Source organism: Gymnoscopelus microlampas (assembly GCF_963454915.1).
Source record: "Gymnoscopelus microlampas genome assembly, chromosome: 21".
In the NCBI taxonomy this organism is placed as follows: domain Eukaryota; kingdom Metazoa; phylum Chordata; class Actinopteri; order Myctophiformes; family Myctophidae; genus Gymnoscopelus; species Gymnoscopelus microlampas.
Window position 1 is genome coordinate 6235698 of NC_139958.1, and position 22566 is coordinate 6258263.

Below are 22566 nucleotides of genomic sequence, written 5' to 3' on the forward strand. Positions count from 1 at the left end.
ATGTGTTTACGTTTTTCTTCTTTTTGCTGTTCAGACTTCATGTAACAAATGTTGATTCCAGTCTGGATAGGCCAGAAATGTGGGATTTGGGCGTCCTGTGTGTCATAGCTCATCTCCCGTATGTCCGTTCGGAGCACTCGTCCCTTCGGGCACACGGAACGCCACGTGAGGGGGACACGTCCTGGTGTTGAGGCAGACCAGCTTCTTCAACGAGGCCGACTGGACCAGATCAAATCCTACTTGGCCTCCAAAAGTGCTCGGCTTCCAGTACTCTGGGGAACATATGGGATTTCCTAACAGGCCTTTCAGAGAGAAGGGGGCCCCCATCTCCACCATGCTCTCTCCGAATATGGCGCCCGACCGCGTCCGTTCCAGGAGCAGGCCGGGGTAGAATTCCAGAGCGTCGATGTCTCCGTACATGTCCTCCAGTTCAGCTGCGGCCTCCTCCTCGCCTGCAAAACATTCACCACCGGAGACAGAGAGGTGTGATTCAACCCATTAAGACCTGAGGCGATTCTTTAAAAAAATCTAAATCCTAACAGTTTTTTGAAAAAAATCTAAAAAAAATTGTTTTCAAGATTTTTCAAAAATAGCAGATCTACAAGCTCATAGCGCGGCACTCGGTGCCGCGCTATGAGCTTGTATGTCTGCTATTTTTGAATAGCCAAAGAAATCTAAAGTGACACAGATGACACACACTACATACCCACACCAATCAATCTAATCGATCATAAGAATACAACCATTTTAACCCATTCAATCCGGGGACGCATCTCTGTCATTTCAGATTTCTTTGGCCATTCAAAAATAGCAGATCTTCAAGCTCATAGCGCGGCACTCACAGCTTGTAGATCTGCCATTTTTGAAAAAACTTGAACATTTGTGCAAATCCTCAGGGATCCCCCAGAAGCAAAGATTTGAGTTACAAATGTTTATGGAAAAAAATATAAAATATGGAGATGCAAGGTTTATGCCCGAAAGCCAAACTACTGTTCTTGTATACATCAGAAAGTAAGGCAAATGTAAGATTAAAATGTTCTTCCATTGTTACCAGTGAGCAAATATCATGAACATCAGCCTGGATCAGAGGTTATTCCATGAATATGCAGTATGTTCTGGTTGATGTTCCCGTCTACAGGTCATCTACATGTTCTTACACACCAGGGACATTGTTTTTGTGCGACTAATTCACCACAAAAATATATTTTTTAGAACTGGTGTTTGCGTCATCAGTGCATTTATAGAGAACGCAAATATTACAACGATAAAGCGATGCTAAATGTTTTTGGAACAAGGTAGATTTTTCGTCGCAAATAAAAGGCATCAACTATATGAATAGTGTGATGTGATGAAATACAGGGAGTGGGAGTGGGAGTGGGAGTACAGAAGCATTTTTACTCCTACCTGTGAATTGTGAGAAAGATGTGTAAGGCTGAAGATTGAAGCGTTTTCTGTACTCGTTGAAGGACTGGATACGAAGATGCCTGGATTCTTTGATGGTTTTAACAGCAACTCTGGTCACCACAGCGTGCATGTTGTTGGCCCCGCCTACCTGTGGAACATACGTTAAGAGTCACTGAAACATCTTCAAACATGTCAGATTTTTCGGTGTGATGCAAAAAAAAAGTGCAACATTTTGAAATCAATTTGACAAATTCATATTTGATCAAATGAATAAAAAATAATTTTAAATTAAGTGTATATTATGTATATTTTAAACTCTATTTTATATAACCACTTAAGCCCTATTAAAGTTGTCTTTAAATAGCTGATCCACAAGCTCACAAAGTATCACAATGCAAAGCGTTGTGAGCTTGTAGATCTGCTATTTCTGGGGGGAAAAATAGGGACACCAAAATAGGGACACCAGGTTGAATGTGGTTAAATATTGAGACACATCGGCTGCATAATTGCCGATATCGATCAAATAATCAAATAATGGCCAATATTTGCCAATTATTTGCTTATCGATTCACCAGACTGATGTTCAAAATGTTCATACATCTCTCAGCTAAATACCATATACCAATCAGATTATAGGGTAAATGAGCTTCTAATGTGTGTAATATATTTCTGTTACCTGGCCAGCAACTTGTCGTGAGAAGGCGTCCACCAATTTCTCCACGCCATAATGTGTGACAACAGAAGTATTAAAGATAAATTGTTCATAGGAGAGCTCGTCCCCGTCGATGAGAAAGCTGTCGGGCATCAAGGGATGCCAGTGGTAGAGCTGGCTGAACTCCAGAGCGATGCGATTGCTGTACTGGAACTGTGAGTTGAAGAGCAGCGATGGATCAAACTTTAACTGCAGCAGGTAGCCGCTCAGATGCTGAACATACTCCTCGATCACAATGCGTATCGTCTCACCTGCGGTGAAAACAAACAAAACTTAATTCAGTCAGGAACACTCACGTCAAAGTACATTTAACCATTTATTGCAACAAATGGAATACAGTTAAGCTTGGCGTTAAAGGCTCCGCTCTTGGAGATATTCCCTGAATTTTGTCCAAGCATCATGCTAAGCAAAATCAGGGAATGTTAAGCAAAAACATACAGGGATACAATTATCAAACAATAAGCAATGCATTGATATATTAGTGTGATTTAGCAGATATGATATCACAAGTATTTGAGCCTATGTCAGACTCTGATCAAAAGGTGGAGGCTGGGGTGGAGGAGGCAGATAAGCAGCAGTGAAGCAGGCAGCAAGACAAGCAGAGACCTAGTGAATACGAAGCCGTATTTAAAGGGACCTCCTTGTTAATGCGTGAGCTCTGATTGGAGTATGAATGTGTGACGTAATGACCAGCAGAGATGTGAATGGGGAATAGGAGGCTGATGTTCAACATCAGCTGACTGACAGCCGATTACAGCTGAGGCGTGCAAGACTTCCGTGTCCATGAACTAACGCTATGCTTCATGTAGTGTCGGCCCCGAGGTTTCCCGGGCCCTAAGCAAAAAAACTTTTTTTTTTTGGTGGAAAACTACTCCCAAGCCCCAGAGGAATACAAAAGTAATATCAAAACGTGTCACAATATCAACCACTTAACCACTTAAACCCTAAATACTTAGTTGACCAGGGTTCCCCAGGGGTCGTTATTTTTTTCCTGTACACAAAATCTCTTTCCTGAAAAAAAGCAACGTGTTGCAGGTTTTGTACATCTACTCTTTTTTTGCCTATTTTAGCAGAACGTCATGCCCAAAAATAGTGACAATAGGGTTTAAGTGGTTAAAAGGTTGGAATTATATATATCACACTATTAAAAAGTAAATCATACCAGGTAGGAGCAACACATACTACATTTAATCATTATGTTTGTGTGTACTGTATATTATTAACCCATTGGCAAAATAAATACATAAATAAATATTATTATTTTGGGGGGAGGGGCCCCCAAACCAATCACGGGGCCCTATACAAAATGCTTATTCTGTTTAGTGGGTTAGACTGGCCCTGCCAAAAGGTAAAAAGTACCTGTGGGCCGGGGCTCACAAGTTGGGAATCACTGATCTAGGCTGTGTATTTGACAAAACATAGCTGATACACAGCGTCAGTTTTGATTTCGTCGACTAAAACTATGACGAAAAATGTTTGTCGACTACCTTTTTAAAACCTACAGTAAAACATCTCAGATGACTAAAATAGGACTAAAACTAAATGGAATTTGATTAAAAAAACTATGGTTAAAACTGAATCAAAATTTGCTGTCAAAATCAACACTAGCGTACATTCATATCGCTGGCCAGCTCACCGATGATGATGAGGCGTGTGGTCTGGAAGATCTGGTCGTCGTCCCATGTGGGATGTTCTGTCTTCAGGATGCCACACACCCGGTTGTGTTCCCTCAGCCACAGCGTAGCGTACAGGCCCAGGCCCGGCAGGAGGCCGAACACCTCCTGACCGATAGCCAGCTGCTTCTCTGGAGGGGTGCCCGGGGGGTAGCTCATCTTAACCGGGGCGTCGGCCACTAGAGGAGGGTACATCTCTCCGTCAATTAACTGATGGGAGACAAAAATGTAACACTAAATTTTAAATGAGCTCTCCCCTCTTGCAGTAACATCAATGACGTCGATCATCCTACATACTGTATCAATGAACACCTTGATAAATGTTGAATTTATGCTGCCCAGCTCTGTCCTTATAGAGGGGACAGTTTTGGGCAAATATATGTACTTTAAAGGTAGGGTGAGTGATATGTTTTGGTATTTTCTTCTTTTTTGTTAAAATGGTTAAAGTATTATATTCTGATAGTAATCATTGCTACAGGATGTTTGTTCAGTCACAGGGGTATCTCCAGCTCTTTAGTAAACAGAATATACTACATTTTCAGGTAGGTGACAACATTTAAGCCAATCAGGAGAGAGCACTTTAATAAAGAACACGTTTAATAAAGAGCTGGAGAGACATGGGAGACTCCTTTTACTGAACAAACACTCTATAGCAATGATTACTATCAGAATATAGAGCTTTAAGTCAGTGGCTGTCAAACATTTTAATTTCAAGGACTCCCAGTTTTGGTGTGCATTAGCCCACAGACCCCCATAACTCTGACAGTGTACAAATGGCACCGAATGGACCCACAAGGGTGCATTTGTGCACTCTCAGAGTTACAGACCTGTAAGGATCCATTTGGTTCTTAACTATCAATCATTTATCTGGGGACCCCCCTGGGGGTCCCCGAACCACACTTTGTGAACCACTAAGTATAAAACAAATGATAATAAGGCATGTTTTGATTAAATAATAATACATAATAAAGTGTTGCTTTGTGCCATTCCAAGTGTTGCAATGGAAAATGATCTTAGTCCAGAGTTGAACATCTCACCTGGTACTTCAGTTTCCCATCTCTGTGAAGTCTCAGGTTGAGCTGACGGGCCAGATTATCTCCATAGATGTGACCTGCATCCACCTGGACGCCAACGACACGTTTATACAGAGAAACACAGATGTTACGTCACATGAACAGGGGAGTGGATGGGTGCGTGGCTACAACAGTTATTAAATAATATGTCCGAAATCACATGCTTACATACTAATCACAATTTTTTTCAACATAATTTTGAGTGCTTACACAATGGTTCCTTTCAGAAAGCATCGGATCACACAGAATGTTAGGAAATTGCCCCATCTTGTGACAAAGCAGAGGTACTATAGATGAATAATAAAAAGCGTTGTGTCAACCCAGCCTGATCGCCAGAGAATTAGTATACATTGCACGGATTTGTGCACGTCATTCCGTGCATAGTCGCCTAGAAACACTCAAATTCCGTGCATATGTACGGGGAGACTGGCGTAACCAGTCGCAACCCGGAAAAACCAGGAAGTAGAGCAGTCCCCACAACAAAATGTACGATTCTGTGCCTATCGGTACGTAACTCAAACGCCGCTGAGTAGGCTCAAGGGAATGTTGCAATGTTCAGGACGGCAACTCGCTCGCTTTAGCTCGCTCGGTGGTCCTTCACACGGCGACAATTCCCTTGAGACTGCGCGGCTCCGAAATGGTTTAGTCACAATGGGGGAGATGTGAGGCGGCTATGCACGGAATTTGTGGTTTTCCAGTAGTCTATGCACGGATTTTGAGAAACGTTGAAAAACGTTCAATGAGAACGTTTCCTCTGGCGATCGGGTTGGTCAACCACTGTTGTCCATGTCCTCACCATAGGGTCCTCACAGCTACCGCACTGCATTGTGGGACATGTATACTATAGTGTCCAGTATTGCATACTGTAATACCGTAATATTTCTCAAATGTCGGATTTCACATACTATTGAGTAGCCGCTAAGCTTTCGAACATACTAAATAGTCCCACATACTAATTTGGCATAATACATAGTAGTATGTGATTTCCAGTGGTGTAAAGTAACTAAGTACATACTACATATACTCAAGTACTGCACTTTTGAGGATTTTTTACTTTACTGGAGTATTTCCCATTTGCAGCACTTTAACTTCTACTCCACAACATCTCAGAGGCAAATATTGCACTTTTACTCCACTACAATTATTTGAAAACTTTAGTTACAAGTTACTTTTCAGATATACATTATTCTATTATAAAACATACATTAACCACTTCAGCCTTATTTTATACCTAGGTTATTTGAAAATAGCCGATCTACAAGCTCACAACGCGTCACATCGCGTGTGAGCTTGTAGATCTGCTATTTTCAAACATTTTTGTACTTTTTGATACATTTTGATGCCAATACATTTGTACTTTTACTCAAGTAAATTTTGCATTCCAGACTTTTACTTGAGAAAAAGTCTTAGAGTATTTCTATATTGGACAGTAATATTGGTACTTTTACTTAAGTATAGAATGTGAGTACTTTTTCCACCACTGGTGATTTCAGACATGAACATTGTTCAATTTTGGTGAGTTATCACCATCTCCTTTGTGAGACAAACAAAAAAAAAGTAAATAAAAACAAACCCCATGTGCTAAAGCCTTGGTATAGCCCAAGCCCATGCTGTTGTGCGTCTTAAAGAACTGGTGAGTGAAGTGCTGCGCGAAGAAGGCAAACATGAGGTTGCTGCCCTGGGGGTCTGGTCTGAAGGTCCGTCTCAACAGCAGCTTCTCCACCAGCAGCTCAGGGCTGGGCAGAGCAGCCTTGCCTTGAACACACATTCACAGCATAACTCACGTTAAATGTATACGAGACTGACATCTGGTCCAGGGGTTCAGAAGACATGTCAGCTCGAGACACCAGAAGATAAATGGTGGTGTCTCCCTGGGACCCAACATTATGAATTAATAGATCAGGCCGTTTAAAACAAATAGCGAAAATAGCTGATCTGAAAAGTTTTTTTTTATCTCTGAAAATCTTTTGTAAAATGTTTGGATTTTTTTTTAATCTGAAAATGTTTGGATTATTATTATTATTACTAGTTTTGTGTGTGGAAAATGTAATACTGTAGGAAAAAGGTGATATTAACTCACACAACCCATAAAAAACCCAAAATGGGTCCCGACACATTGTTTGGGAAACACTGTTAGTGTGTGTATTTGTCAAAACAGGCTGATACAGCTTACACAGTAGAGCGTACCAGTGCACTCTTCAAGGTCAACAATGATGTCATGTCACAATTGTGAAACATTCAGTCTCAATTTATAAAACACAGGAGTAAGTTGTGCCAGCAGAAAGATTATTCATTATGTTGCACACGTCTGCATCCTAATATTATGAGTTCTACAAAACACAGTATTTTCTGTCTTCATTGTACAAAGAAAAGTGAAAATAGCAGACACGCAAGCTATTTTTAGCTATTTTTTAAATGTTTTTAAATGTTTTGCCTAATGACATGCCTAACAGGGGGACACCAGGTTGAAAGTGGTTAATAAAAACATGGTTCTATTCATTGATGACATGACATAAAGATGCCTAACCTTTGACCCCCATAGGAGTAGGGCAGTCCTCGGGTACAGGCGGTAGGATACGAGTGTAGTAGCTCACATTGTAGTAAGATTCCCAGCTTAGGTACCCGTACTTAGAGTTGAACGTAGGAGGGCTGGGGATCAAGTTGGACCTAGCTGTAAAAAACACATCAAACAACAGGTTTGTACATAAGGTAAGTTTTTAGGATTAGGCCCTTGAATGAAGCCTGATTCATACTTTGTTGCCAGTGACAGCGGCATATACAGCAAAGTATATGGGTATGGTCACACATGCACAATGGCGGGGGAGTGGCCAACGCGTGCCGAGCTATCAAACGCATCAAACGTTCATCAAAGTTGAACTCCACGAGATGGCACGTGGCGCACCAATGCACCGCAACCAGACGCTCTATCCCTTCGCTCTCGTAGAATGGAAGTGAACGGGACACGGCTGTTTTAGTCGTCCATGTGTGACTGTACATGTCATTGTAAATGTCATTTTTTTCTATCGATTAGTCACCCCATGGAGACTTGAATTCATGGATATTTTCTCCTACCGGAACCGCTGCATATCTGGTCATACAATCATTGGCTTAGGAATACGACAAAAACAAAAAAATATCCATGAATCCAAGTCTCCATGGGGTGACTAATCAATAGAAAAAAAGTGATGTTTTGGGGTGAACTAGCCCTTGTAAATTTGTGTTTATTTTGACATTAATACATAGGACCACAATGGAAACAACTTTTGTTGTGTTATCCTTTTAGCTCAAATGTCTGACTGTACCCCATGCTGTTTACATTTCTGTCTAATAAAGTATTCAATCAATCAATCAAACTGTACCCTAAATCAAGCATAACGATTTGGACATTGGAGATAAAAGGAGGCAATAAAGATGTATTCAAACTACATGTAAGTGATAATAATATATCGTGGACCTGTCAGGACGAGCCGCATTAGAACGTCCCGGAGGAAGGTGCGGTTGATGACGTCCCAGAACCACTTGAAATGGGTCAGGAAGTAATGGAGAGCGTCAGGACTGGGTTTCACCAGCTGCTTCACACTGGACCAGAACTCCGCTGAGGATGCACAACAATGCATAATGACATAATCATGTTTTACTGTTTTTGTTTATAATGGATAAGTATATGCTAATACATATAATTTTGGGGGTCCTTGACATGAAAAGGTTTGAGAATCACTGATATATAAATAGCAACATATGTTTAAAAAAGGGGGGGAAAAACTGTTAGGATTTAGAAGACATTTGTCTTCTAAAGAAGCAAAGATTTGAGTTACAAATGTTCACTTTCAAAATATATATATATATTCGCACAAATGTTCAAGATTTTTCCAAAAATAGCAGATCTACAAGCTCGTAGCGCGGCACTCGGTGCCGCTCTATGAGCTAGTAAATCTGCTATTTTTGAATAGCCAAATAAATCTAAAAATGACACGGATGCGTCCCCGGATTGAATGGGTTAAGGTACGCCTTTAGAAAATAATCTTGAGAGTGGATTCTGTTTCATGAAACACGTTTAGCTTCAAGTCATTTTAGTTCAACCAGGCCACTCCTATGCTGGAAATAAAAAATGATAAATGTATCACCCAGTTTTCAATTGACTCATTCATTCACGTTCATTCGTTCATTCATTGTGTTTGGCCTATGAACTCCACATTCCACATTCTTTTCTATTGTTTTCAGTCACAGTTGGTTGAATTCAACTTAGTGAGGGTGATGTAATTGCGTAAATTAGGGGACAACTATTTCACATTTGAATATGAATTGCGTCGCTGATACTTGTTAATATGAAGCAGACCCTTAGAATTAGACACTACACTGTAAATATGTAGTAGATAAAAGGGTGCCATTGGTTTTCTCTTCCAAACACTGTAGCTTCCAATATTCCAAACATTCACACCTATATGTTTGTTATCAAACATATTTGTATTTGTCTTATCACAACAGCAATACAATTATGCCAGTATACATAGATGCATCATGAATAAACAAATAAACAAACAAGATACATGCAGTATATCTTCCTATTTGTTGATCATGCAATGTTCCCTGACCTCAGATGTGTGTTTCTTTGACTAGACATGTATGTCCAATGTGAAAGGAAATAGCAACAATATTTAGCATTCCTCTCAATGTATACATTTAATAAAGGATATGTGACTTGATCCCGCAAGGAAATTGGACTCACGGATAGTGCAGTTTTCACCATGGTAACCGGTACGAGTGCAGTCACACTCATATCGGTCTAGACCGTATCGTACGCACACTCCCCAGTGCTGACAGGGGAAATGACAGCAAGGGTTCGCTGGAAAGGAAAACAAGAAAAACAAGCTCGGTCAATGAGAGTTGAAACATTCCAAGGCTGAAACTCTATAAACTGTGCACGTCTTACGTTACGATCCTACTTTCACTTCTTAACCATTTAAACCCTACAGTATGTACTTGTCATGATGCGACACATTGTGAGCTTGCAGGTCTGGTATTTATTTTTTATTTTTTATTTTTTAATGAAAAGGTTTTGAAGGTTTTTGCCTCTACAGCAATAGTAGCAGCCTTCCTATTGACCTGAGAGCACCACAGACTCTTTTAAAATAGGCCTGAAAACGTTTTTGTTTCAGAGGGCATTGTCGTGTTGAACTGTTATTTAGTCGCATCTGTTTTTAAACCCTGCTTTTTTATTTTATTTATATGATTGATGATTTGTTTTACCATGTGGTACTCTGAGATTCCTTGTGAATGAAAAGTGCATTACAAATAAAATGTATAATTATCATTATTAGTAATGACATGCCCAAATATGGATGCCAGGTCTAAAGTGATGTGAGGCAGATAATAATATCCCCCACACACACGCACACACACGAACGCACGCACGCACGCACGCACGCACGCACACACACACACACAAAATAACTTCCTGTCAGATCATTATTGAACAGAATTTAAATGATCAGAAACATGTATCATAGTAACTAACATACATCGAGACTTAACACTTTGGTGGGAACACGAAGAGCCTCATGTCATGTATGTGAGGATTCATGTCAGTAAACTTGTACGAACAAGCATCCTAGCAACACAAGGTTAACAAATAATAACCAAACAAAGGGATCTTTGTTCACTCTCTCTCTCGCCCCCTCTCTCTCTCTCTCCCCTCTCCCCCTTCTCTCGTTCTATCTCACACACCTAGACCAAGTGAAACAGTAAATCAAAGGAGAGCGAGGTATCTAAAATTAGATATGGTGAATAAATGCAAAAAATAGGATATGTCCATATCAATTGGAGTGGGGGGGGGAGGTGAAACCCTCTCTTGTGTAAATTAGGTTTGTGGTTAGGTCTGTGTCATTGCTCAAGTCAAAATATGTATGTATGTTTTTGCACAAATGAAATTTGTAACATTACACAATAAATCAGGGTGTGGCATTACAGATGGGGATGTTATGTTGTGTGTGGTGAATGGGGTAATCTAGTCTAATTACTGTAAATACTGCATTTAGGAACCAACTGACTGTGCAGATTACAAAACCCATGCAATGGGTTAGGTTAGGAGGTCTTTCCCCGAAAAGCATCACCCTCGTGCAGGTCAGGACATGTCTTTTCCGGTCTGCAGAACATAAAGCTTTCCATGGTTACGGAAATGTTTTGTAAACAACAGGTCAGCTTACCATCTATCTCAGCAGATCCTTATGCACTTGAGCTGAACCCTATAGCGCCCCTATTCTGAGGTGAACATTCACTAAACAAATAGCAGATTCACAATTGTCGCAACGCAATGCGCTGTGAGCTTGTAGATCGGCTATTTCCGGCAAAGAATTTTGGTGTAGAGCGAGGTATAGACTCCTGGGGGCCTTGAGTCAACTAAGTATAGGGTTTAAGTGGTTAAGCTTAGCGCTCACAAATGAAAACCTTCCTGCAAAGTTAATTATTGCAAGAAGAAAGAAGAAGGAATCCTACAGGTGTGACTCATTGGCACAAATTCTACTGAAAATAAGTACTTTGTGGCGTAACAATTATCCCTTCACTGTTCAATATTGCCTAATATTAAGCAGGCTATTCTGGCATCCCTTCACATCATTTTCTAAAGTGAGTCCTTAGAATAAACTTGATTGAGATTCGCCTTCGCCGCAGGTCAAGACGGACTGTTCTGTTCTGTTAACGCTAATAATGACCCCAGGCTAGTCTTCACTTGGCAATTTGGAGGAATCCTATAAAAGAATGCACAAGACTAGACTAGCTCACTGAAACATCTGGAGAAATGCAGTTCATGGATGCACATTTTAACAAGCATGCTTGCTCTCTCTCTATCTCTCTCTCTCTCACACACACACACACACACACACACACACACACACACACACACACACACACACACACACACACACACACACACACACACACACACACACACACACACACACACACACACACACACACACACACACACACACAGCACACGCGCCTACACGTGTAGCCTAAAGTTCTACAGAATGAATGACAAGGAATACAGTGAGTAGAGCTTAGGTGGAATAAAGCACTGGTCTTAAAGGTGTGGTCCAGAGCCCCCCAGGGGTCCTATTGATACTATTGATTGTTAGGGACCAGATGGACCCTTACACGTTTGTCTCTGTAACTCTGTAACACAGTCACTGCCCATCTTTCACCGCAGGCTGAAAACCCACCTCTTCAGGAAACACTATCCTTCCTCTTCGCCTTGCCAACTGTACTTGTTAACTAGTTGTACGAACTCTTGTTTTATTGGATCTTGTTTATTCTATACACTTATTTGTTTTAGCTCTTGCTCATTTGATTCTCCTATTTTGTCTCATCTGTTTATGAAAGTAGTTAGATATATTGCACTTTTACTTTAGCACTAGGTATACGCTTGGTTGCTTGTTTTAGAAGAGAATGCACTTAATGCTTCTGGTGATTAGTAGTTTCGTTCCCTACCTACTGTATGTTGAATGCACTTATTGTAAGTCGCTTTGGATAAAAGCGTCTCCTAAATGACTGTAATCTAAATGTAATGTAACTTTGAGTTACATAGGTGGTCAAACTGGGGATCCTTGAAATTAAAAGGTTTGATAAAGTACTGTATGGAAAAGCAACTTTTCAGTGCAAGAGGCGTGCTATGCATCTATAATAAATATTTAGAGTAGCCTATGTAAAACTTCTGAATATCCGGCCTGAATGGAATTAATCAGGTACACGTTTCATATAATATAAAGCAACTTTCTCAATGAGTACATACCTGTATTGGAGGTGACTTCATCACTGCAGCATAGAGGCGCTCGCAAAAGCAAAAGAACACATAGTGATCCTAGGAAGGAGGCTTCACATAGACAGAGGAACATGTTTACATTTCAGTAACACAAATTAAAAAAAACAAAATTAAAAAGACATAAAGCATAAAGTTCATGAATACTTACATCTCATTATAGCAGTCAAGGTTCAGTAGCCTAACAATCATTCCTGGTCCTGAAACTAGACTAGTTTAAAAGGTGCAGCCATGTGGAATCTGCACATCCTGTGTCAATAGGTGGACTGACTGGAGGAGAAGACTACGGTACTACTCCTGTATGTAAGAGGGAATGTAAACTGGCTGCTTCATGAAGCGACAAGTACTTCTTATCTCTTCTTTCTCCCACTGCTGCGACCCATGGACGAGAGAGAGCTGAGGATCACAGACATAAACACACTCAGCAGGCTCACCACTGACTGAATGGGACATGGTAACATTCTAACGTCTTCGTCGCCCCCTGTTGGCCGAACTCCACCGTCGCATGAAACATGAAACCAAGGGGTCTTGGTTGAAGTGGTTTAATGTACTAAAAATCATACAAAGATTTGGTGGACCCCCTGTAGTAACTCTGAGGACCCCCTTAGGGGTCCCGGACCCCTCTGTTGAGAACCAATGCATTAAAACTGTCAAAAGATTTATCCTGGAGCTGCATTCCTGTGAAACCTGTCAAGCAAGTGTAAATAAGTATGTACTGAATGCATCAACCTGAAAGTAAAAGAGTTTCACTTTCTGTGTGTGTGTGTGTGTGTGTGTGTGTGCACTCTTTATCTTTGTATCTCCTCCTGTACATTCTGAGATTACTGTAGGCCCAGAATCCCATATTAAATGGAAGTTCCCTCTCGCACATCACACACTGTCCATCACCTGACTCATCTCTATAGATTCCAAGGAGTCATCTGAAGAAATAGGAGAATCTAGGCACTAGGCAGCTAATAGAATACTGAAAATAATTGTATTACATTAATTCCATGGCATTGTATCAACTAGTCTATTTACATCCGTTGAAACTCAATTAAATTCACCAACATATTAAGAAGAGTTCAAATAGAATGTTTTCAGTACTACTTACATGAGTTGTATTTTCATTCCCCTTGGTTTCCAGTGCAGTGCATCCATGCTGGGTGTACTGCTAAAGTATGACTCAAGTTCTATATTCCACTAGAAAAACAGAACTCCAATTTAAAGGAATGAAGGATGTCATCTCATTTTCACCTACGGTATTTATATTTTGGTCTGCTATTTGCTTAAGAAACAAAGAGTAAGAGTTGAACTGCAGGGGTAAAATAGGCTCCTAGCTCTGGTCCAGGATGGAGGGGGAACATGGAGACGACACTCGTCCCTCAGCTGGTTCTCACTTCAGAGATGGAGATGTGTGGTGTAATACAAAGTTAAGAGGTCTAGAATACCGTTATCTAGAATCATTTGGTTTGATGTCGGTCAATTTATTGATATTCAAATGCTAACTTGAGACATCTTACATAGTGAGATGACATCCTCATTCTGGTTCAAATATAACCCCTTAACCTGTCCGATTGGCCCCTTTTAAAATGGATAAAGCACTCAGGTCAGTTCTAGTTTTAAATGAGTTAAAGCCTGAGCATAATACCAGCATTGATCAAAGAACACACTTTTCTTCTTACAGTTCAGCACTACAATTCCAGCTCAAGTTGGTTGTGGCGTCCATGGCTCAGGTAGGATATCAAAACGAGTTGAAATGTGAATTAACTACAGTATATTCATGTAGTATTGAAATGTGTTCACAATTAGTGATCACCAACTGGAGATCATACTCTTATCAACTGCATTTACCATGATACTCATCATTTTTAATTTTATAAATTCAGTATTAGTGCTATTATCTTGTGTATATTGTATTTATGTTGGCAGTCTTGAGGAACATGCAATGACAATATTTCCCTGCTTGTACCCGGAGTGACTTGATAACTCAGTTAATGACCTTGAGAAATCCAAGTTTCTCAACATCCCTTGAAACATTAAAAACAATTTTGCTTCTTAAACTACCAATTAGTCCTTTGATACCTGTGCAAAGCTCAAATTAATGTCAAGAGTGGTTCCTGTGTTGGAATGTATACTGTACTGTTAGACATATTTGTAAATATAAACCTTTAGACTGACAAAATAAACTGGATAAAAATGTCAACCAAAAACATTGAAGTCGGTTTTGTTGGCTAGTATAGCTAGAAATCACCACCAGGTTACTTGCGTATGGTACTCTTGACTTCACTATCCACAAGTTTCCTAGGGGTTGTGGGCATCACTGTCGATTTGATTGAATTTGACTGGATCAAATTCATAGGAAGTGATGCCCACAACGCCCTAGGAAACTCGTGGATAGACCAGCGATGTGACAATTAAGTTGTTTCTGATTCACTGATGCATAAAAATCAAAAGACAGGCAGGACCCAAATTAACTGACACATTTATTTTTGCACAAACAGTGCAGCAACTCTGAAAGCCACAATGGGCATTTAGCACCAACTGTGCACAAGGAACATGTTAGCTTTGCCCAAGTGGCAACACGCAGATCACTTAGGGTGCGCCGGACGGGCCACCTCCTGCTGCCCTCCTTGGTTTAGGGGTAGTCCCCTCCCGGAAGCCATTCCTAGGAAGAAAAAGAAAAGAAAATGGAGATTCATTGCCTGGGAGATAGACACAGTTTAACAGCTTATCCATTTTTCTTTTAACATTTAAAACAGTGCTTCCTAGTTCTCCAGTACTGCTGGTTTTCTATCCTGAAGTCCATCTAATCCCTGATTTGACAGCTTGAATTATAAAGGTTAATATTTAGATGAAAACAATAACGAAGGCTGAAGTTGTGTACCTCTTATTTTAAAGCATGATTCTACACTAGAGGCTCATCCTACATTGGTTCGCAAGGCATGTCACAGTCAAACAATTGACACAGCAGGACAAGTATGACGCTACTGAGAGAAATCTAACCCCAAGTACGGTCAGATACTGATGTTTTGCCGATCTGTTTTCTGTCCTGTGCATGAAAGCTGTGTTATGATTGCGTCAAAGTATTTTTGACAGGTGGTCATGGTATACGTGGGGTAAATTGGATCATCCAAATCTGAAGAAAATGAACTCAGAAAGATAAGTTTGCTTCCACATAGTGCGTTATTTATTGCTGCAATGTCTTGTCTCAGATTAAAAAAAAGATTGTTATCACTGAAGAATCAGACTTTTCAGTTATCAATTGACATTTATATTTGGTAGCATCATTGACAAGACAATTGGCAGCAATTACAGGTCGCATACAGTGTTGGGCGACTTAACTAATGCCACCTAAGCCATTGGTTCTCAAAGTGGGGTCCGGGGACCCCCAGGGGTACTTGAGGGGGTTCCAGGGGGTCCCCAGCTAAATGATGGCCAGGAACCAAATGGACCCTTATGGGTCTGTAACTCTGAGTGTACAAATGGAACCAAATGGACCCTAACGGGTCCATTTGGTTCCATTTGTACACTCTCAGAGTTAGATTAACATTGATTTTACAATATGAATTCGGGTCCCAGAGATGGTGGGTTGAGAATCACTGCTAGAGCCGTAAACATCTTCTCTTATGGGGGTCCCTGGGTTATCTTTTCAAATGGGGGTCCACGGGCTAATAAGTGTCAATTTGGGGGTCCTTGACATGAAAAGGTTTGAGAACCACTGACCTAAGCTACTAGTCAGGTCAAAGAATACAAGTGCAATAATTTTCTCCTCTCGCCACAACGCTCTTCCACTGCAATGGCATCAACTAAGTAAAGTGCAATACGAACCTGAATCGGCGATAGACGACCTTCAGGTGTCTGAGACGGCCAGTGCCGGTGGTGTTCCTCCTCTTGGCCTTAGCGCTCCAGTTGTCTGCAAGTCCAAAATAATGTCAGGTCAGTGAGGAGCAGGCATTTAAATGAGCTGAGAAATACCCACACTAAATAAGAAGACCGTGTATGACTGGGCTGCAAAGTCTTGTCTCAGAAAATAGATGCATTATCACTGAAGAACTCAGACAGATTCAGACATTTATATTTGATAACATCATCGACAAGACAATTGGCAGCAATTACACATCACATACAGTGCTGGGCAAAATAATGTCACGTCAGTGAGGAGCAGGCATTTAAATTACATCTCTGATCTTCACATTTCAAAGAAGTGCTCTAAACAAACTATGTATTACAGGGTGCATTTCTCCTTTCCGACATGTCGCCTTTCCGACGTTGACGAACCCTATACCTAACCCTAACCGCACGCGGAAGCCACTAGTCGGAGTGGTGAGATGTCGGAATGGAGAGTGAACACCGTATTACAGGCATGAACTGAGAAAGAACCTCACTAAATTCACAACCAGTACTTAACCCCTAGCAATTTTTCACAGTGCCAGCTGAGCACACTCCTGACCGGTATAAAAATGTACAAGACGCAATTTTAAAGTATCTGAGAATTTGTCACGTCACCAGTTTACAGGTGTACAGCAGTGGTTCTCAACCAGTGGTCCGGGGACCACCATTGGTCCTTGAGGGGGTTCCAGGTGGTCCCCAGCTAAATGACTGAGTTGGTAACCAAATTGACCCATATAGAAACCTATAACTCTTGAGTGTAAAGTGAAAAAAAATGGACCCATAATGGTTAAATGTTTTGCTCTCAACAGTTTAATCATTGTTTAACATTTGCATTACTTAAAAGAATTGTTATTTTGATCAACGTTTGCCTGTCATCTCTCCTATGGTACCACATCGATACAGCATGGAATTGTGGACAAAATCTTATCCAACGATAACAAAACATTCTACATCTTGGGTCTGTGAGTCTAAATCTCATCAACTGGTGGTCCATGGCTCAAATCCCGAATAAATAATGGACCTTTACTTACACTTTCTCTTGCGTTTCTCTGGATAGCCGCATTTCCCGCAGCTGGACTTCTGCAGGTGGTAGGCTTTGGATCCACAGCGACGGCACAAGGTGTGCGTCTTGTTGCGCCGCTTACCAAAGGAGGATGTTCCCTTCGTCTGAAACACACACGTTTACCAAGTTAGACATGATAACAGTTCCATAACAGTTCAGGTCAGCATTGAGACCGTGTATGACTGAAGCTGCAATGTCTTGTCTCAGTTAAATATTAAAAGTAGAATCACTGAAAACTCATAGGTTCAGACATTTATATTTGATAGCATCATTGACAAGACTATTGGCAGCAATTACAAGTCATACATTGTTGGTTACTAGTTGAAGTAGCTCGCCGAGGACATGTTATGTTATGAGTGACAATAAAAGTTAACCAACCTGTGCAAAAGCTAAAAAGTTATGCTATTGCACTCGAAACCGATCAGTTTTATTTACTATCATGTTAACGTGTCACTGAAAACAGTGATGCACAGGTAACTGCTTCAGATCATTCTGAAAGAAGTGAAGCTATATCCACAAGCGACAGGGAAATGTAGTCAAGCTAAGCTAGTTAGTAGCTTAGCAACTTATAGCTTAGCTACTGCCCGACGCTGCTCACATATTGTTCGATAACTTTAGTTTAACTGATTCACGCTTATAGTAACGTTATCGTGAGTAAATGTTTCCACTACGCTGCTATTTCCTCCTGTAAAATAGGGTTTGTATGTAAACAACATGGCTGCGTTAGCTAAACAGCATTGGATGGATGAAACAATAATCCACTGAAATGTAATGCAAATACATCTTAATCGTTAACAATATTAACGCTAAACACTAATTGTGTATCAAATCTACTTATCGGGCCACAATTCAGTTGAGATAATGCACATATTAGACAGATGTTTAAAGATTTCATTGTGGTAGTGTTTCATCGTACCATCTTCCTTCTGAAGCGATGGGGAAAGAGGACGGAAGCGGAAGCTGTGCAGCGCTAAATTGGAACCGGGCGGTTTCCTGTGTAACGTATAATTGTCACCGCATTTACTTTATGTAGAATGTCTTCTTCTACAATTAAACCACATATGCTGTTCCTAGTTTACATTCACATATTTAAAAAAGAAAGAAGTGAATATTTAATATGCAGTGTATTTTGCAGGTTCTATTAATATAATACATAGTTTTACATTATGCTATCCCTTTTAGGTCCTCTTGGGGGCGATCAAGTCACCGATCTCTGTCTTCAAAAACATGACCAGATAACCTCGCACGCACACACACACGCACGCACGCACGCACGCACGCACGCACGCACGCACACACACACACACACACACACACACACACACACACACACACACACACACACACACACACACACACGACAGGTACATGAATGAGTAGAGAGAGATACAGATAAGATAAATAAATAAAGAATGATCAAATATATCTGTACAAATAATCAGGATAGTATTTGATTTGATTTGATTTATTTATTTAGCACAATGTAAAAACAATACAAAAAAACAGTACAAAGAATATAAAAAGAAAAGTGTCAGGAGGAGGCAAGAAGCCCAAAGGGCTTATAGAGGCCTCTATGTATACCTATATAGTATAATTTAATAACAAAATAAACGCATCATCAGACAGACTATTGACAGTGCGTATGAGGCTGATATGTATTCAGTGTCGGCCAGCCTACACATTGTCATGAGGAACATACCATCTATCAGCAGTAAAATATGTACAGCAATTAACCTAAGCAGGCTAACTGTCCTGGTGCTTTAGTGATACATCCCAGAAGTCCATGTGCAAATGTGCCCGGAGTAACGCAGGAGTCATTAATCCTGAGCCATTAATCGAGTCATTAATCCAAGAACAGGACATAGTGTATAGGGACTTGGTTATGTAGTCTGAAGGTTACCGGCGGTACAAAGGACTGATGAAGTCACTCTTCTCTTGTGCAGACAGGGGGTGAAGAAGAGTCATGTGGCCGAAGGTGCTCCTCATCCCTGGCCGCTAGCTCATCATAGAGGGGGTGGGAGGGGTTGATAAAGATACTAGCTTCCAGCTTCCGCCTCATCCTCCCCTCCTCATCCACCTCCAGAATTACCAGTTCAACTACAACTACGCAGAGCTAACCATCCTCACTAATTTGTTCAAATTATTTGTGTCTGCTTATCTCCCATTTTCTTCTTTCTCCCTTTCTTGAAAACAACAATGGCAAAAAACGAATTTCACTTCTTTACACCTGTAAACCAGTGACAATGAAGTTGATTCTGATTCTTGGTCTTACCTAATAGGGATAGTTCACTCCAAAAATAACCTATTTTCTATCAATTACACACCCCATAAAGCCTTGAATTCATGGAGGTTTTTTTTTGTGTGTTTTTGTCGCATTCCTAAGCCAATAATTTGATGACCGGCGGAAAGATGCTAATGTATCCGGTAGGAGACTCAAAGTTGACACTTTGAGTCTCCTATACCGTAGCCGCTGCCGCTCATAAAATTATTGGCTTAGGAATGCGACAAAAAAACAAAAAATCTCCACTAAATCAAGTCTCCATGCGGGGTGTGTAATCGAAAGAAAAAAGAATAACCAGCTAAAGATGGTTGTTCTCGCGCCCCACGATGCTCTGTACCAGGGCTTTATTTTACTCCTCCTTCTTGTCATGAGTGATGCAGCTGACAACGGAGGAGTCATCTGAGGACTTCTGTAGGTGGCAAGTACTCAAGTTGAAGTGGAAGTCGGAGGTGGATGAGCAGGAAAGGTGACAGCGTGGTTGCCTGCTGTACAGTAACACCGGTACATCTGACAGGCTGCCCTGCAGTCTGACGTGTGCAGGTGAGGTGGTCCGTATCCAGGCCACCAGGCCACTGATGGCCAGGTGCACTATGGTGATGCAGGTCCACCTTGAGAGCTTCTCGACGAGTCTGCAAATATGTGATTGTGATGAAATAATGAATACACATCTTGAATCCTGTAATGAAATCTATATTCTTTCAAATTAACTTCTGCGATAACAACAGAGAATGTCGGTTCGGAACATGGAATATTTAATCTACTTTGAAAGGATGCATCAACACAGGCAGTGCGTCTCATTTTTTAATGTTTGAATACCAGAACACATTTCATTGTAGCAGGACGTAACGGCCTGTGTGAGTGAAATAGTCAACAGAGACGGATCCTTCCACATACTGTACATTTGTGCGAATCCGCACAATTGTTACAGAAGCTATTGCTTTTTAAGCAGTGGATTCATTCCAACACACACCCTCTGAGGCCACAATATCTCAGAGTCCTCTGTATACTTCTTTGGTCTATATCACCAGTAGCCCTGTGTGACACTTAAAGGAGTAAAAATACTTATTTTCTATCGATTACACACCCCATGAAGCCTTGAATTCATGGATTATTTTTGTTTCATCGCACCTAAGCCACGAATTTGATGAGCGGTGGTCTCTCCGTGGTCGCCTCCAGGATGACTGCCTCTGCCGATCATCAAATGATTGGCTTGGGAATGCGACAAAAACAAAACACCAATCCAGGAATTCAAGGCTTCATGGGGTGTGTAATCGATAGAAAATAAGCTTTGTTTTGGGTGAACTACTCCTTCAAGTGTCACACAAGGCTACTGGTATTAGACCAAAGAAGTATACAGAGGACTCTGAGATATTGTGGCCAAAGAGGGTGTGTGTTGTGTGTTGTGTGCTGATATATTGCACTTTTACCTTAGCGCTAGGTACTGTATACTCTTGGTTGCTTGTTTTTGCAGAAAATGCACTTAAGACTTCTGGTGATTAGTAGTTTTGTTCCCTACCTATGTTGAATGCACTTATTGTGAGTCGCTTTGGATAAAAGCGTCTGCTAAATGACTGTAATGTAATGTGTTGGAATTAATCCAATGCTTAAAAAGCAATAGCTTTTTATAAAATATTACCAGGCGTGCAGAACAAAGCAAAGGTTAAATGGGTGCATTTGTACTGATTCCCTGGGGGTGACATCAACATGTAGCCTACTACTGAACCTTAAGGGATTCCACTCCATCAACCACGTAAGCATTATTTTATGCTTTGTCGTATACGATTGTGTCGTGTCATGCAAAAACATAGCCAGTCTGTCTACAAGCTGACAACGCATCACAAAGAGCAACAATTCTCCACCAATAATGAAGCTGAACATTTGTTACATTTTACTTTAAATTCATGTAGTTGAGCTTTTCATTAAATGAAACCAACCTTAATTGTTGGAAAAAAGGTCCATCTGGCGGAAAAAGTCTATATGTTTTTTGTAAACTTGGTCAACACACAGTGACAGTGGCTGTGTGGGAAATTGCTGTCCTTCGCAATGCCACAATTCTGTTTTAATAGACTAACAGCATACGTATAGGGAGGAGAGCATTTGGACAAAACGATTTAATGAGATGTGTTGCAGGCAATGGTGGAAAGTTGTTTAGGTACTTTTACTTTACTGGAGTATTTCCAATTATTTGTACTTATACTTTTACTCCATTACATCTCAGAGGCAAATATTGTACTTTTTACTCCACTATACAATTATTAGAAAACAAAGTTACTTTGCAGATTTGGATTGTTATTACAAAACATACATTAAAAACTTTGGCCCTATTTGAACTTTGGCTATTTGAAAATAGCCGATCTACAAGCTCACAAAGCGTCGCACCGCGACGCTTTGTGAGCTTGTAGATCTGCTATTTTCAAAAGATTTGTATACATTTCGTACATTTGAAACCTGTTAAATGGGACACTCTGCATAATGGGTACACTACTTTTGGTACTTTAAGTATATTTAGATGCCATGCAATACTTTTGTACTTTATACTCAAGTAAATTTTGAATTCTGGACATTTACTTATGTATATTGCAGTATGTGATACTTTTATTTAAGTATTTTTTTTTTGAGTGGCCTACTTTTACCACCACTGGTTGCATGTGTAGGCTATACTTCTATTAGAAAG

General features: G+C 40.5%; 3 protein-coding genes across 3 annotated transcripts in view; all 3 read right to left on the reverse strand.

Annotated features, from left to right (window-relative positions):
• pdcl (phosducin-like) overlaps window positions 1–22566 on the reverse strand; it is a 104355-nt gene that overhangs the window by 10545 nt on the left and 71244 nt on the right. The window lies entirely within an intron of this gene.
• Window positions 12–13069, reverse strand: LOC311038169 (prostaglandin G/H synthase 1-like). Its single transcript, XM_084047541.1, has 11 exons — window positions 12827–13069; window positions 12649–12729; window positions 9589–9705; window positions 8317–8457; window positions 7390–7533; window positions 6436–6617; window positions 4827–4910; window positions 3753–3999; window positions 2081–2367; window positions 1405–1552; window positions 12–452 (listed from the first exon to the last, which is right to left on the reverse strand). The coding sequence occupies exons 1-11, from the start codon at window positions 12831–12833 to the stop codon at window positions 103–105; spliced, it is 1788 nt and encodes a 595-aa protein (XP_083903667.1). The 5' UTR covers window positions 12834–13069; the 3' UTR covers window positions 12–102.
• rpl37 (ribosomal protein L37) lies at window positions 15123–18597 on the reverse strand. Its single transcript, XM_084046201.1, has 4 exons — window positions 18528–18597; window positions 17580–17715; window positions 16486–16570; window positions 15123–15322 (listed from the first exon to the last, which is right to left on the reverse strand). The coding sequence occupies exons 1-4, from the start codon at window positions 18528–18530 to the stop codon at window positions 15250–15252; spliced, it is 297 nt and encodes a 98-aa protein (XP_083902327.1). The 5' UTR covers window positions 18531–18597; the 3' UTR covers window positions 15123–15249.

Bases quoted from the DNA above. Each gene is read 5' to 3' on its own strand.
- LOC311038169 (XM_084047541.1), bottom strand. The intron at 8,458-9,588 runs GTGAGTCCAATT...GTGCATCCTCAG, and splicing joins TGGTGAAAACTGCACTATCC to CGGAGTTCTGGTCCAGTGTG. The intron at 7,534-8,316 runs GTCCACGATATA...TGTTTTTTACAG, and splicing joins AATGCGGCTCGTCCTGACAG to CTAGGTCCAACTTGATCCCC.
- rpl37 (XM_084046201.1), bottom strand. The intron at 16,571-17,579 runs GTAAGTAAAGGT...TTGGACTTGCAG, and splicing joins AGAGAAACGCAAGAGAAAGT to ACAACTGGAGCGCTAAGGCC. The intron at 15,323-16,485 runs GTTCGTATTGCA...TTTTCTTCCTAG, and splicing joins GTCGTCTATCGCCGATTCAG to GAATGGCTTCCGGGAGGGGA.